Genomic DNA, 17,809 nt, shown 5'->3' with positions numbered 1-17,809 from the left:
TTTGTGTCCACATGGAAATGGTGGTAACAGAAAAAATGCTCTGTTGAATCTTCCCTTCGTTTCCTATAAGAGTTACTGATGTTGAGTTGAGAGTTTGATTTTGTTAATGAATTAGGTAGAAAATAATCTGGAAAAAAGACAAGATTAATAGAATAAATTATTTTAAAACAAGACATTTAGAGTAAGTTCAAGGAAAACCCAACTGAGTTAAGATTTTACTTAAACTTTATTTTATTTGAAACCCCTTAAATCAATTGAAAGGTTGTTCTCTACATGCATTATGTGCAAGCCCTGCTTAAGTTATCTCTCAATTACAAGAGATGAATGTAGATCAAATTTATTTAGGAAATCAGTAAGTTTTATCATTAACCTCTGTTTTATGTTGTTGTTGTTCCAAAACATTTCAATGTGGATTAAAAATAAAAGATAGAAGAAATCTACATAAGGTAGAGAAAAGGTTTCACAGTAATGTGTCAAACGAGCATGTAGAGTGTGAATGCAGGAAATTGCAAGAACAAAATAGCCTATTATATATAGCATTTGTGGTGTCCTATGGTATTGCAATATTGAACCCTTTATAACTTGATATATTGTGCAGCTTACCTGAAGTCAAAGGAAATAATTATTTATTTGCTTGTTTACGGATTTTCCAAGTAGATAAATATGTAATTTACAAAAAAACAAAACAGTACCCCTGAATCCAACTCCAACATTTTTTATTTCTTCTCAGTTTTAGGATACAGGATTGTCTTAACTACTAAAGAGTTATGGCATGCTTTCTGGTTATGAACGAAGCCTTTTTCAAAAACAACCCAACCTTTTTTAGGAGTAATAAATATATAATTTGAAAAATTATATTGTGTGTGCACTCTGGAATAATTAAAGAGAAAGAATATTGACAATTTCGTGTGACTAATCTGACCATAGTAGACTAAGCTGAGCTGACACAAAGGTAGTGTGTGGTTCTGTGAACCTACCAAATGGGAGCAAGATAACTCAATAGGTGCATTTATGCATCATTAAGCATCCAAATAATGCTGTCAAATGTGGCCAAAAAATATTTTTACACATTCAAATATCATTCACTAATCTATTTAAAGATCCCACATCACTTGATACGAGTCTGTTTTTTGAGGAACAGCTTCTCAGAAGACAAATGGCTTTATATGGAGGAGTCAGACTTGAAGAGTGCTTCTCTGCATGAGCTAACCCATTACATGCCTCCCACTGTGCCCTTGATTTGTCGACTTGCTACAGTTAGAGTGAATCTAAAAAAGAAATGCAACACACCCTTGTTTAAATGGCTGATTCTCCTTTGATAAAAAATAGATCTTTAATGTGACCCATACTCTTTACAACCCAACTGAAAAACAAAATGGAATCTTTTACGGGTAAAACAACAGACTGAAGTAACATGAATGAATAAGTGTACATGCTCTTTTCTAACTGGGGAGGTGGCTACGTTTGGAACAATCCACCACGTTTATTATTGCACTATATTTTGAGAAAACATGGTGCAACAATACATAGAATACATTACATAGAAGAACTGAAAATCTAAAAAGACAAAAAGAAAAAAACTGGTCAGGAAGTCTGCCAGGAGACAAACATTTAAAACAACTTCACAAATTTCTGAAAAGCACAGACTGTGTGGTTTGTATAACATCAATCCCCTATGCTCTTCATATATCTGGGCTAGGCTGTAGGGTGGTGAGAAAATCAAGTTTTTGCTTCTTTTTTTTATACATTCAATGCAACCTCCCCCCCCCCCCCCCAAAAAAAACACCACCCCTATCATTATCCATGGTAGCATTATGGTTGGATGAAGACAGTTAACTGTTTCAAATATCAGCATTGGTAGAAAAGTCTTATGGTAATGCTAGATAGCTAAGAAGAAGATTATTAAGGTTTTTGAATAGTTCATCCTCAGTCCAAATCTGTAGCAGATTGAAAATCTGAAGATATCTGCCTAAATGCAGCACTCTCAAATATGACAGAGTTGGTGCATATTTTTTTCCACAGGTGAGTGTGCCAATGTATCAGAATCTAATTTTTACATGGCCATTCATAATTACAATGACAAAAGTGATTAACACACATTTTCCCAGTCATCTTGTTTTCCATCACCAATTTTCCAAGACCACTTTATGTGAGGATGAGCATTTTGGGGTCTGAAATCTTTGTCAAAGTTGTGCATCAATATTAGTAAAATCCACCCAGATGGCCAAATAGATTAGTTGCAATTGATATTGCAAAAATGACTGGAAGTTGCTATACTGTACAGATATAAGGAACATATTGTAAAGTCACCACATGCTAAAAAATCATTAGCTTTAAGGTCTGTGCACAATTTTTTCTTTTTCCTCTAAATGATTTCTGTTTTACATGTGAAAACATTTCAGTTATTTTTTTCCTGTCACAAGAAATAGATTTTCTAATTGGTGCTTGCACCTTTTTTACATCCACTATACATTCCTTCTACAGTTAGATTTAAAGAGGACCATCTGCACTAAAGGTTTTTTTTTTTTTTTTTTACAAAAAATACCTGCTAAAAATAATACTATATTTCTAAAATTGTTTAATAAGATGTTAAAGTGTTGCTTTCAAGTCTCATAGCAATACAACTATGACTAATGGAAGCATTTTTAATGGTAAATCCATGTAGGTGTATAAAAAGTGAGCTACTCCTTCCCTAGAGGATGCATAGGGTTATATTAATGTAGCTGGAAGGAACACATAGAAAAATGAGGCTACATAATACTGGGCTAAAAGTCAATGCAAAGGCAGCGTCTCTGCATGCAAAAAAAAAAAATCTAAAATATTTATAAAAGCTTCTGATACACCCACATATAGCAAAAGAGGTTGTAGTAACACACCGTGTGCCGTGTTCTTCCTCAGGCGGTGTAGCTGTGCAGCTATAAACAATACACATTCAGCAGCATCTCGAGCTCTCCCAGAGATGGTTACTACTCGCCTTGTTTTTGTCTAAGGGGAGGGTGCAGGCCCCATCAGGCGTGTGCAACCTGGGCATTTGGCACTGAGAATCAGCATCCCCTGGTCCAGACAGCCCCGTCTGGGTGCAGTTACAGAGGGCCTCCACCTTTCTGCCGGAGATGAGGTAGGTCCTCATGCCTGGAGAGGTGACAAATAGATTAGATCAGAGGTTTAGTCGTCTCTCTGTGTGTGTAGAGGAACCCTGGGGTTGCATTAGGATTCAGCTAAGGCTTAGTGAATTCCCTCATTTATTTGTCTATGTAGGAAAGAGAGAAAAGAATTCAATATAAAGCTCACCTAATTTGAAAAAAAAAAACAAGGTCACATAAATGAATCATTCTTTTATGCCAATGTGGATGTGTATCCACATCATGTCTGGTGCTTTATCCCCAAGTGGCTTTTTTATATAATACAATATAGAACAGATTGTTCAGACACACACAGAGAAAAACTTTAAAACTTTAATAGAATAGATACTTTAATCCAACCTCCATCATTTTTCTACATCACTCACTTCACTCTACTTTCTTTCTCTCTGTGGAGGTTAAATTTATGTCCTTCACTTATCCACTTTGATCTCCAGTTCCTCCACAATGTGAGATTCATGTGCAGCACCTTGCAAAAGGATTCATACCCCTTGAATGCTTTCACGTTTTTAAGGGCATGTCTAACAATGTTGCACATTTAAATAAATACTAACATTTCTTCAAATGTTCTTTGGACATCCCCTCAAAGCAGATGGGATGGAACACACATTTTCAAATCTTGCCACAAACTAGTTTGATTCAGGTTTGGACTTTGACTGGGACATTCTAACACATGAACATGGATTGTTGTAAAGCTCTGGCTATATTTTTAGGGTTGCTGTCGTGCTGAAAGAAGAACGTGCGCCCCCAAACTCTATTCATCTGCAGCCTCCAGCAAGCTTCATCTATCTTCCTTTAAGGTTTTACAAGCTTGGTTGTTCCCACTCAACAAGAGTAGCCCTCCAGCATGATTCTGCCGCCATCATGTTTCACAGAGAGGATGGTCGACTCAGACACACACAGAACAGTTGTACTTCTTCTGAATCTCTGATTGCCCTAATAGATTTATTTAAGAGAGATTTGGGGATGGTGAAAGCAAACCCATGCCACACTTTTCAGATGTACACTACTTTATGGTGATCTTGTGGTTGTAACATGACTAAATGCAAGAACTGAAAAGGTGTATGAATACTTTGGCCATGCATGGTACATTAATATGGTCAGAAGGTTTAGGGGTTATGTCATGTTCAAACACCTGCATGTTTTCAGTTTAGCATTTCTTAGCATTCCAGCTCGTACAGGTTTTCGCTGTGTTGGTGAAGCTTTTTTTCCCAGAATTTCAACTATGAAAACAGGTCAGTTCACCGTGATAGCTAAGCCTGGCTGTTTTCAAAAAATAAAACTGATTTATACAAATGAGAGAATATAGATCAAATCGTTTAAAATGGTGGCTTGTGGGATGCCACAGAAGCTAGCCCAAAATAATTCTATTTGTAAACTTCATTTATACAACAGTGTGCTGCATTTGATACTTTTTCAAACAGTTTTCATTATGGGGTAAAGATGTTTACATCAAGACAGTCACAACAGATATGAATATATTATGCACACAGTATTTTAGATTAAATTGTCTAAATAAAGCCAAATGTAAACAGATAATTACTACTTCTGAGCAGTCAAAAGAGTGGACTTTATATCAATAAAGAAATTCATAAGCTAAATGAAACTAAATGCATGCTGATAGTTGTATTTGTCTCTTGGATTTAAGGTATATTAAATGCACAGCATGGTGCAGATGGTTATAACATTTACTAGGTGAGAGCAAACAGACAAAGTGTGTCGTTGACTCTGTTCATTTTCCTCCACTCAGTCAACATCATTTTGTTGTCACCAGACACAACTTCAGTTATCTGTTTGTTGTCAGAGCAGGTAACTACATGTGACTCCGTGCTTAGCCACATAGCTCGGAACCAAGTAAAATCACAGCCTCCAGCACTGAGCATTGTCTGCACTGAGCACTCCAGACAGGCCTGCCGCTGCTTGTGTTGAACCACCGCAGGGCTGTACCGCACAGACACGGGCCACACATGACACCAAGGTACAACAAAATGTTGGATAAATGAATGGGATGGAATACGAAAGCAACACTCATGTAAAAATGCAAATGAAAAGACAAAAAAATATATTATATGGTCATAAAAGCGCCTCTCTGTCCACCTACACGCTCAGTCAAACACCTATGCACAAAGTGTGTGGAGGAGTAGGAGGATAGCTTTGCTGTAGCTTGTCAACAGGCCAGGTGGATGAGATTCTAGGATAAGAAACCAGGGTACTCAAAGGCAGAAACAACGAACTAATTCTTCGCACCAGTGATGCAGAATGGCACAGCGGATGAGAACAGGCAGCGGGAAGCTGAGAGGAGTTTCTGATGGCCTCTGAAAGTCAGAGCGAGTCCCTGCGACTGTGTTAAAAACAGAGTCGGGGAACGAATGGCTAATCGAATCTCATTCTGCCTCCCACCGGGAAGCACACATCGACTTTTGCTTGTGGGTCAAAATTGTTATTTAGCTCCTCTATTCACACGTCTCTAGCCTTTGTCTCAATATCTGTGAGGAAATAAATCAGCTGAGAGTGAATAGAGGTGCAATTCAATACCTTGCAACATCATTGATTTGTTTTTAGGGGTTTTTCTGGTAGTTCAATTCAAAAAGTGAGACTGATGCAGATTCATCCCACGGGGATATAGAGCAAATATTTATTGCTTAATTTATATTATATTATATTAACCCATAAAAATTAAGCTTTATGACTGAGATTACAGCCTCTATAATCAGGGGAGTCATTGTTGATGACTTAACTGTTTTCCAACAGCGTCATAAACAATTTGAACAAGAAAGGTAAACAATGAAGAGTGTAATGCAGTGTAACGCTGTTAACGTGCTGAATCTAAAAATATTTCTAGACAGTTGTGTGGAAGAAAAAAGATGCATACCATCTCCATTTTAGACTGAAACATGGACATTTTAATTCATGCCCAGACTGCAAGATATCAGAAAAATATGAGAAAATGTTGACGCCAATATGGCTTGCAATAAATTCAGAAGTACTAGGATGTACGGTGCCCATGTCTCACTGATTTCAGATAGAAATCTTGCATTGGGTTGCAACTGTACTGTTGGCAACAAAAGGAGTTTCTTACTGATCTTAGCAAACATGTTTCACAAAATATATATCACTGCAGAACAGAATGCAAACATGTATAAATAGTGGATATGTATTGTTGTCTAAGCACCTTTTGGTGATATCGATGCTGCTGCGCAGATTGACAAAGTGATACCCATAAAGTGATGATATACTGTGCAGCTCAAATTTACATGAGTAAATCCGACCGAAAAACTAACGGCACCAGATGAATTAGATGTACTGGATGGAGACTAAGCCAAATCTGTTTTAAAGAAATTAATGGGCCATTCAGTCTCTATTCACAAATACTTTAAGAGCTTATTTAGCACACCAAACGGTAAGTATAAATTCTGGCCTTATCAAGTCTTTGCATACTTTCCTCCCAAATTTCTGGAAAATGTAAAGGTTTGTACAGATCATTTGGCATAAACTTGAAAGACTAAAGCTACATTTGCAATTACCCTAAAGTAATTAACCCTTCAGAGTAACATCAGCATTAATTGTTGGGCATCTTTTTTTATGTCTGGTTGTGAAAAGGTTAAAAAGTGCAACTGACACTGAAAAATGTCTGCAAAAAACCCAAAAGACCAATGGAATGCTTTTTATAAGGTCAAAACAATGCAGTCACTAGTGATGCCTATAGAGACAAAGTACCAAGATGGAGATAATTTGACCTTTTGGAGGAAAAGATAGCATGGAAAGTTCCCTTCCAAACAAACTACCAGTCCCAAAACCGTATTAAGAAGAAAAGAAAAAATCCTTGTTGATGTAAGGCACTGTTCAGTCACAACCATCTAAAAAAAAACACCAAGAGAGATTACCTGACCTCTCTTTTTCACCAGACTTAAAAATCATCAAAGAAGGCAGGAAGGTTCTGAATTGGGACAAGAGAGAAATTATTCATTATTAAAAGTACACACCTATTTAAAAAAAAGAAAAAAATGCTCATGGAGTGAGGAGAGAAACAAAGTGGGACAAACTAAGAAAAAAACCAAAGTAGTTCAGAATTTGACAAGCTGGAGGCAAAGTAGATCAGATGTGGTTCTGCTTAAAGCTTTGAGTAAGAAATAAAGAAAACATACAATGCCTTTTAAAAATATTCACACCCCTGGAACGCTCTTAGATTTGTCCCATAACAAACTTCAAAATATGAAGGCAGAATATAATTGCTAATAGGTTGTAAACTGATACATAGTTTTAAATTATCATTCATATATAAAAATGTGAATAGTGACACACGAAATTATTTGTGGAAATGTTTGCTAACTACGCATCATTTTCCTTTAATTTATTAATCATGCACAGCTTTGTTGGCCCATAGAATTAAATATTAATAAAATATAGACTATTGTGTTTGTAGTATTAACACAATGTGAACATTTTTTATTATGTATTCAAGGTAATTGTACAAAAATAGAAACCGTGTTGCTCAGTTGGTTTCGAGACGGTCTCTTGTCACACTGAAGCAGATCATCGTAGATCATCTTAAAAGACAGGAATCCATAACCCTGTTAACTTCAAATGTCAAAGCCCAATACGAGCGAGACAAATCAGGGGCAAAAAGCCTTTCAAAAGCTACACAATGAACAATTTGTGTGTGTGAGGAGCTGCATGAGCTTTTAAACAGATTACTGCGTTAGTGCCCCTGATTCTTTCCTGTCAAGGAGAATCTCATCTGCAGTCTTAACATGAGGTAGCTGAAATAGCTGCATGGGGGATCATGGATTGAAAGTCCTGAAACAAAACTACGTTTTCATCCCACTTCAGAATACATATGAGCTCAAAAAACCTCACAGGGAAAAAGGTCAGGAAGCCCCAACTCTTGTTGATAATTTCTTTTCAGCTCTGTGTGGATGTTCTGCTTTATGTCAGTCTCTCTGTCAAAACTTTCGAAGGTTTGTGAGGCGGATCCATACATGCGTTTGACCCTCTCACGCTCGGTTGTCCTTGGGCTAATTGAAGAACATCATTACTGGCAGGCTCCGAGCATTACAGGATGTGAAGTGTCCTGTCGTGTGCCATCAGCAGACTGGGAACAGTAAATAACCTTTTCCCGTGAGAGCCCAGTAACATTATCTCCATCTCTTGAGCCCTTCTGTTCCGAACAGATGAGCGCAAAATGAGAAAAGCCTTTTGTAAACAAATCTATTACTACCTTACACAGCCACAACCTCCTGGAACAAATGTCCCAGAGCCCTCTCTGCGCGATGCAAAGAAAGAATCAAACAAACACAATAAAAGATGGACGCACACACAGATGCATAGCAAAGTGGTCATTTTAGACACTTAAACTTACCCATCCACCGGTCTGAGCAAAGAGAAGGGCAATTAAATGGCAGCCCTGCATGATGGCCCACTTTTAAATGCCCTTTATGTAAAATTGAAAGCCGAAGTGATGGAAAATGTGACGCACACTAGGCTGCCACTAATCTCCCATTTTTAAAATGGGATGATGAGGCTCACTGCCCTGGGCGTCCTTCAATCAGAGGGCAGCACTGGAAATCCAGAAAGAAGAAGTTCTCAGCTTTGCCTGAATCTAGTTTTCTATTGCTCACTTGCAAGTTGAATAAACAGGAAGTGGTCGGAGTTTTGAATTTAGAGTGCAGTACTACAGAAGGCCAATGATGCTGAAGTTGGTACATTACTGTAGATTTATATTAAATGCAAAACTAAAAAGCTCTATTTATGTCTTTTTGTCCCCAAACAAATCTTGGCTACATTTGATCACCCGTAGATACAATCCAAACGACGAGTTTCAGGAGCGTATAACCTGGGCACTGTTCATGCAAGGACTCCAAGCACCTGCTAACGTTCTCTCTCTTTTTCTGGGATCACTTTTATTGTCATCAGATTATAGATTTATGTCAAAACAAACTTTTAATCCCATCATTAAGACACTTTTTTTAAAAGTCTGTTTTCATGGCATCTGAATGTTACTGCCCTTGCCTCTTTAAAGGAAAGCTGCCAACAGATGCATCTGAGAAGAGACAGATAAAACTAATTTGAATAAGGCTTACTGTTAAATTAGACATAAAAAAATCTTTAAAATTATAAACTGTACATTAAATAATGATTAAATACTTCAAAAGCAACCCTGTCTTATTTAATGTAAACATTTCATGCTTGAAATGGCTAAGAAACAATTTTATTCATGAAATAGTTATGGTTAAAAATGTAAATAATGTAAATATGTTAACATATTCTGACTATTTACTTTTCAAGAACTCATTTTATCCATGAAATAACTGCTACAAGGATGGTAGGCCAATTGTATTTGAATGAAGAAATATGCACTCTGATGACACTAGATGCCATTTAGACCACTGCATTTTACGAGTGGAGCATTACGGCTTTTGCTATAATGCTCCACTTCATAGATATATTAAAAGCTCTATGAGAATCTGGCTTTGGGTTCATTTCAAATATAGTGCAAATGCAATGTAAAGGGAAGAAAAGAAAGGGAGAAAGGTGGGGTAAGGTTTAGAGGAAAAGAAGAAGAGAGAAACAGGAGAATACAGGATGACACTGTAGAGATCTGCTTCTACACCTACAAAAAGAGAGAGGAAAACACTAGTGAATCAAGAAAGAATAGCAACAAATTTATGCATACAAAACAGCTACAACATCCCTGTAAAGTCCCTGGTACTAGTTGATACAAGAATGCATGCAAATGTGAAACTCACTGGACATTTATTAGACATACGTATTTTTTTCTTTCCAACTATATTTGCAGCCCGAGCTTCACAGAAAGAATATATATATATATATATATATATGTATATATATATACTGTATATATATACACACACTATCCCCATCCCAGAGTGGCTTATTAAAAAAAAAGGAGAACAGAGGGCAGCAAAGAGAAAAAGAAGGTTTGGCAGATTTGCTTGCTTCAGCACACAGCCACATGAACACAAACACATTGTGGGTCTGATCATAATGACAGATTTGCCTTTCAGGGCCAGGTATCGGAGCAGGAGGGCAGCAGAGCAGGTGGCGCACAGAAACTTGCACTGCTATGCCGAGCAGATCTCTGTGCCATTTGGCGCGTCAGCAAGAACCCTTCCTCCTTCTCATATCACACTTTCTCTGTCCAAGGATATACTGTACGCCTTGTTCCCGTTGATGGGGAGAGAGCAGGAGGGGACGAAGAAAAAGAAAGAAAAGAGTGGAAATTTGTCCAACATTACAAGCTGTTTAAGAGAAACTATTACTGTGGAATGGTGTACAGGGGACATAAATAGAAAATATGCTCAAGAAAGATTTGAGGGCCAGTTTCATTAGAGGCAGAAATAAGAGTCATCATGCAGTTGTGGATTGACAAAGGAATATATAAAGCATGTCAGAAAAGATTATTGCCACACATAGCAGGCATTCATAAGTTATAACAGTGAAACCCTCAAGAGCTAAGCATGGGTGAGATTTGTGGTTGGGGGAGGTGTTCGGGGAAGATGACCTTCCTCTTTGGAGTCGAACAATTCTGCTGATCCCGTTTCTGATGGGGCTTTTTAAAGGACATCCAGTGATGTGAGCAGAATTATTTACAATGTTAAAGTGAGGGGAAAATAGCGTTTTCTATCAGAAACGCTCAGTTCCCATGCTCAGCAACATACTGTAGAAAATGTTTCCGGAATTAACTGGAATTGTTTTCCTCACTTGAGAAAAATTCAGGGGACGGTGGAATTATATCCACAAATTTGTGTTCGCCACAGATTTGTAGAGAATACAATGAACTGAAGTTTTATCGACATAATCTTTCACCTGCGCTGTGAATCTCTACAGCTTCTCCATACAAGGGGTCTCTCAGCTACTTCTTGCCCAGCCTTTTAGTTCAAGTGGAAGGTCATGATTAAGAAATAGGCGACTTCCATAGGCAGCTGGTTAAATACTTTATTTAAGAGTACTTAAATAATGGGGTAGAATATAAATGCACAACACTTTTCCAATTTAAGAAATTAAAAAAAATAAAATTAGGAAAAAGTTTTAATAATGACTCGTTTCTTCCAATTTACCTGTTGCTGGCTCTCTCCATAGGTCCCAGTGACATACATTAAAGTGTCTGTATGTAACATTATGAAATGCGAAACAGCTCAATAGATATGAATGTATCTATAGGGCACTGTACATCTTTTAGCTGCATTTACCCACTGATAGCTACAAGAATCCAATAAATATGAACTCTATTTGTCTGTGGGAGCCCCCTTTTATTCTTTGGTTTTACAATTCAGACCTGGAGGTAATTAAAAAATGTGTTATAAATAATAGAGAGACATCTAGCGAGATAAAGTTGGGAGTCACCTCTGTAGATACTTGACAGAGTTACTCCATGTACTACAGGCACACTGAGCCAAGAGTTACAACTAACACCACACCTAAAGTGTCTGTCAAACAAAGGCACAGGTAATTCAACACAATTTCTTCTCAAACACCCTTGATAACCTGCAGTGACACCTGGGATAATTTACGCAACCCTCTGCGTTGATAAGAGACAGGAGGTGTTACACACCACCTGGCCTTTCTCAGCCTGACCTTTTCCAGTGTAGCACAAAAACACTGTCCTAATCTGAGAATAGTGCCCTACTTTCTCACACAAGCACACAGCCCTCACACAACACACCATCCTGAGATTTCCCTTCCTTCCTTCCTTCCTTTTCCCGTTGCAATCAACAGAAACATATCAATATCCTTCCCCTCTTTATGTCTGTGTTCTGAACAGAGGTGGACGCAAGGTTAAACGTTCATATTTGGGCCGTGCATTTTTCCTGGCTCCAGGCCAGCTCCAACACAGAGCACTCAAAAAAAAAAGGAAAACATCAACAACAACAAAAAAATAACTCTCGACATCTCTCCAGCGCGTTTAACTCTCACTTGGCTGCTCCTGTCTCCGACACTCTGCGTTCTTTTTGTATTCTGTGCCTGTTATCCCTCCTTCCTCGACAGTCTGTGGCTGTCATGCTCTGTTGGCTGAACAATAGATACAGTTGAAATCCCTCCAAAATCTTTGACATCCTCACTTTCTGTTGCTCAGTGGCCTGCATTCACTCTTCGTTTTGTCAGCTTTGCTCAGTCTCAGTGCCCTCCACTTTCTCTTCTTCTCCCTCTTGCTTCCCATCCATCTGCAGTGTGACTATCGCCTGTGTTCCTTTGTGTCCAAGCCCATATCCGTTTGCTTCAGCAGCACATCAGCACAGAGTTCTTATCTCCATAGAATTGCTACAGCTGACATCATCTGAAGAGCCTTTCCTCATTTTCCTTCTCGTCACCTTTTTTTTTTTGCATTCTTTCCTCGCCTGTGTACTGAATGTTAAAATTTTCCTACATTGCTTTGCTCCCTCTCATAGCAGTAACCATATGGCCAGATTGGTCATTCAGCACATCTGTGCAGCAGAAACGTCCACACTGCAGAGATCATTGATGCTTTTGAAGGAAAACTTTTTTTTTGTTTAGCTTCTAGCTGATTTTTAGTAATTAAGATGATTTATTTCTAATTTTGCCTTCAAATAAGGTACACATTTGACCAAAATTATTTCTCCTGCTAGCAGATCTATGTTTATATTAATCTTTTAATTTGCCCAACATCACTCTTCTGACTGGAAAGAATCAGAAGAGTATGATGCTAACATGTGTAAGAGATTTCCCCCCAAAAATAAATGGCAGGGTGTGCTGTGGTGGCGACCCGCGTTTGGAGGCCTTGAGTCCTCGACGCGGCCGTTGTGGGTTCAATTCCCGGACCGGCCGATATTTGCCGCATGTCTTCCCCCCTCTGCTTCCCCTGTCCTGTCAGCCTACTTTTATATAAGGGACACTAGAGCCCACAAAAGACCCCCTGGAGGGGAGAAAAAAATAGGCAAACGGCATGTTCAAAAATATCAATATGCAAAGTAAACTGTGGGAAAACAGTATCCTTATTACAATCACTAAAATAATAAATAAAGAACTCAGTGAGAAGCTACATAAAGGGCCATAAAAATGTCTAAGTACTATACTTAATAAAAATAACATTATAAGCTCAGGTGTTGTATTTAGGAAAAAAATAATTAAGCCTTGTTGACCTCTCCCCCCTCCCTCCCACACACACAGAGAGAGCTTCACATTTACTTGAAATGGTTGAAATATCTCAGCCTGAGATCATATCGATGTGCGGTTAAGAGCAGCGCTACCCTATTGATTTAACAGTGACCAGAGATGTGAGAGTGGGAAAATGATCAAAGTGCACAGCAAAGCAAGACAAAGCTCCTTTCAACCTCTGATTCACCACCTGCCCCTGGTTTTTTGCTCTAATAATAACACATTCTGAGTGATGGCATCTCTTCAATGGGGGGCTGATGAGGAAAATGTGCTGGATCCTCTGCAATAAATGAGGATCATAATTATCTCAGCGTCTAGTCTGAACAAGGGATAAGTTATGTATACCGTCTTTATATCGTGCTGCCTCACACTCCTAAAGAAGAAGAGTCGACGGGTTCAAAGTGACTCATGGATTAGTAAGAAGGGCAGAAACAATCTGATACCAGGCCTGCCCAGAAACATTCCTGTAATGTTGCATTGTTGATGATGATGCAGTTTGAAAACAGCAAAGGCAGCACTTTGACACAGTTACTCAATGAGCGAGACAAAAGCAGAGAGAGAAAAGTAGACAGAGTAAAGAAAGAGGAGGAGATGGACAACTATAGAGTGATAAAAGGACAGGGAGTCACCTCTGCAGGGAATATATCAGGTACTTAGCACTCTGACAGGCCAAGTCAGTAGTGGTCTTTAGGACTGCCAGCATGTGAGATTCCTGAAGGTATGAAGTCTGGAAGGAGGAGCAGCTGACAGCTAGTGAGACACAGAAGGGACATGCAGATGGAGAAGAAACAAGGACATCATCTGTATAACCACAGTCTGATCTCAGTCAAATTAAACTGAGTAGTTTTAGGTTCTTCTGTCACACATTAAGTTATGGCACCATCCAATGTACAGGTACTGAGACAGACAGCCAGAGAATAAAATGAAATGGAACCCCCTCCTCTTTTCAGAATCATTTTTAGAGATCTTTTGACCATTTTAAAGAAACACAGTGACGCACTAATCTACGTCTTCTCTTCTCTCTACAGACACGCATAGAAGCACAAAGCCAAGGAATAGAAAAAAAACTACAATATCATTTTTACTCTCAAATATTTACATTTTTACTGATTCAAGCTCAGTACTGACTGTTAGTAATTCCTCTTTATGCTTCATCTCACTGCAAGTCATGCAATAAATTGGTGTGGATTGTGAAAAAACAACACATTAAATGCTGATTAAGTACCAGACAGCCAGGGCTGGTTATAACACAGTTCCTTGTAGGGATTAGCAGCTACTACTACAGCATTAAAGGCAAACTCCCATCTGAAAATCTTCAATTTGGGGTTTCTTTTTTAACAGAAAATTGAAAAACAAGACAAAGAGATGCCAACACAAGTTACCGTAATTCTTACTATCCTTCAAAAAGACGAAGATGCCGTGAGCAGGAAGAATCTCCGGTAGCTTTCTGTATTACAGTGACTCTGAAGAAACCTCTGACTAAAGACTGTCTTATGAAGTCGATGCTCAGGGTTGTCTTTAATGGTGTTCATTTTTACAAGAATCCTTCTTTGCAGCATAATCTCAGCGGTTCCATAGTCATCCTCAAAACAGACCCCACTTGCTGCTACAACAGATGGTGGCAGAAGACACTGTACTATCCGCAACAGATTAATAGAAGATACGCAGCTTCTTGCTGCAAACACTGAAGGATCTTAGCTTCCTCAAGATGTATGCTCTAATGTACATAGTGAACAGGAATGGTAAGAGTACATTCCCCTGTGGTTCTTCTGTGTAGCCGACTACCGGGTTGGACACAAAACCTTTTATTCTTTTATTTATTCTGTTTGTCAGGTAGTCAAGGCTTCAGGTGATTGTTGATGCATCTACCTGTGTCTTCTGACGGTAAATCAGGTTAATTCTGCTTTTTTGCGATTTTTCACACATTGATATTATGCAACCAGGCCCCATTGTTAAATACTCCACATCTTACGTTTCACTAAGTGAGTAAAATGCCATGAGGGAGTTTGATTAATGGTGACTGAACTGCAAATTTGTCTCCATCATCTTTTAATGTTCTTCCTTTAAAACAGCAACTAAAGACTTAACTGTGAACAAATAAGATTGAATATGTAGGTTGTGCATTTAGAACTTTAAAAGGATATGCAGCAACAAAAATTAACTTGACCTCCTTAGAGTTGCATATCCATCCTCCACAGAGGTTCCCCTTCTGACAGGCTGAAAGCTCCACTGACCTACATATAAAATCATCTATGGAGCAATTCATAGCTCCAGCAATCCAGTTTTTATTCTTTTTGTGTGCCATACATGAATGAATAATGCACCGTCAAAGCTGACAAGCTGCTAAAAGGATATACAAAAGCTTCTCTGAGGAAGATATAAAAAATTCAGAAGGCAGTTAGGACGTGCGAAGTAAATACAACTGTAAATGTCAATGTGATATTTTATAAAATGTTAAGAAGATAAAGACCCATTTGGAGAAAAAAGGCTTGTGGTATTTTAGTGCCAGTTCTGCCTGCCACAAAATCAGAGTTTGCTTTGAATGGGTTGCAAGAATATGGTTTGGTTTTGCTCCAATCCACCAGCTCTGAAGAGTGACCTGCTGGTCAAATACTGGAAAGAAACTAAAAAGTAAAATTTTTCTACACATTATTAGATGCACTTTTCTAATAGCTAGTAAAAAGAATATATCTAATAGAAGTTAAGGACACCTATCCAAGTTAGGAGGGATTTCATTTGAAATTTAATATAAATATTTTTACACTTAAATCATCTTTGATTTATGACTTCCTTTCAGTTTGTCTTAAAAGCAAACCGTCTTTGGTTTAAATGCAAGGACCTGGTATTCAATTTAAATGCCCTGATGTGACAGATTTTAATTAATTGAGAAATCTTTAATATTATTCCAAGTTGGACCGAGTTGACATAATTGCATGTTCATATTCTATTTGTCAACACAAACCAAGTAAAATGTGCACTTCTGTATAGCTTCTGTTAAAAGTAAAAAAAAAAAAAAAAAACTGAAATATGCAGGTCAGACTTTAAAGAAAATCACAAATAAGTAAGTATGGACCAATAAGGACCTGATTAGTACATTTCTGATATACTGTACATCTGCAACAAGAAAATGGAACAAAAAGAGTACAAGACCACAAAAGACCACAAAAAAAAAATCACAAACTGTCTATGAAACTTACAATATTTTACTAGACTTGTGGAAAACGTTACCACATCTCTTATAAACCACAGACAGTGAGTTAAGAAAATAATGCAACTACAGGGAAAAAGAACCAGAAACAAGTGGTCAAACGGAAGGTGAAAATAATTGCTCAAACATTTTTAGAAGTAACACAGGAAGGGTGTGTGAGTCCAGCATGTCAGCGTGCTTCCTCGTTCTGAGACTTGAGAGTTTAAAATGGCGTAATTCAATTTCGCATAGTAAACTGTCAATAATGAAGCAGTTAGCAGTAGTTTATTTATAGCGCAAGCAAAATTGCACAGGCACTCATTAAGGAAAGTAATTTCTAAATTGTGTCATCAATCCATGCAGCTCAAGTACAGCAGCAGCGGGCTTCAGCAGGCACCGGCAGCCCTTCATCTTCACTCATTCATAATTCACACCGCTATTTATCACATGCTCGCACCTCGCTGAGCACAGGGACGAGTCCCTGCAGCCACAGACAGGGTCTGACTGCTTGTGAAGCCGTCTGCATAAAGACAACTGGAAGGGCAAGTGCAGAATTAGGGGTCTAACACAGAGAGGTGTGGTGGATCGAGCGAGAGGTTACAGTGTGTCCCCTCAACAGTGAGCTCCATCTGTCAATGTCACTAAAGGCAAAGTGTGACTGTTGAGGACTGCTGGCATTTTCTGCACCTTTGATCACAAAGGGGGGAAAAAAGCTTAGATGACACAAGTGACTCATGAAAGCAATTCATCACCAGAGCTTCCACAACAAAACAAATGCTGAACCAGAGGAGAGTTAAATGACAAACCACGAACAACGCATTGAGAAAGCAAGAGAAAAACACTCTCCTTACACTTTTTTTTCCCCAAGGCTTTTGATGCTTTCAGAGGCATTTCTGCTCCATTTGAAGATGTACATGCTTGGCTGTTTGTTTTAAGATTCAAGAAAAAAGAACAGGCTTTACTTTGCAACAATCTGGAAGTCTGAGATTTAGTCGAACTAAGTCAATTTGGCTTATGTCTCTCCATTGTAGCACCAGTCCTCCTGTCAAAAAAGAGCCAACTGACCCTCACTTCATTCAATGGCTGGTTGCCATAGCAGTTAGCCTTCGTATGCCCAGGGTGCACAGATTGAGTGTGTTGCAGGTGTGATCCAGAAAAAGCCTTGCATAGGAGAAGTCTTAAGAGGTAACAGTCCATCAGTCCATATTTAACTGCATTCAACCACTGTTCAGCATGGCCTTGTCTCACCTCTTCATTCACTGAATTTGTCAGTCAGGAAGCAAAACAACAAACTCGTCTCTGAACTCAAACTGCATACATTACAATATAGCATTGGATTGGGCAGTTT

The 17,809-nt window shown here is 38.4% G+C and overlaps 1 protein-coding gene across 3 annotated transcripts in view; it reads right to left on the bottom strand.

Moving 5' to 3' along the window:
* The window catches only part of adcy9 (adenylate cyclase 9), a 38,377-nt gene that overhangs the window by 9,943 nt on the left and 10,625 nt on the right, over nucleotides 1-17,809 (bottom strand). For all 3 annotated transcript variants that reach the window (XM_032587760.1, XM_032587762.1, XM_032587761.1), the window contains one exon: nucleotides 2,975-3,132. In XM_032587760.1, coding sequence (XP_032443651.1) covers nucleotides 2,975-3,132 — 158 coding nt within the window. The remainder of the gene's footprint in view (nucleotides 1-2,974; nucleotides 3,133-17,809) is intronic.

This window comes from Xiphophorus hellerii, chromosome 16, assembly GCF_003331165.1.
Source record: "Xiphophorus hellerii strain 12219 chromosome 16, Xiphophorus_hellerii-4.1, whole genome shotgun sequence".
Taxonomy (NCBI): domain Eukaryota; kingdom Metazoa; phylum Chordata; class Actinopteri; order Cyprinodontiformes; family Poeciliidae; genus Xiphophorus; species Xiphophorus hellerii.
This window is presented reverse-complemented; position numbering and strand designations above follow the sequence as displayed.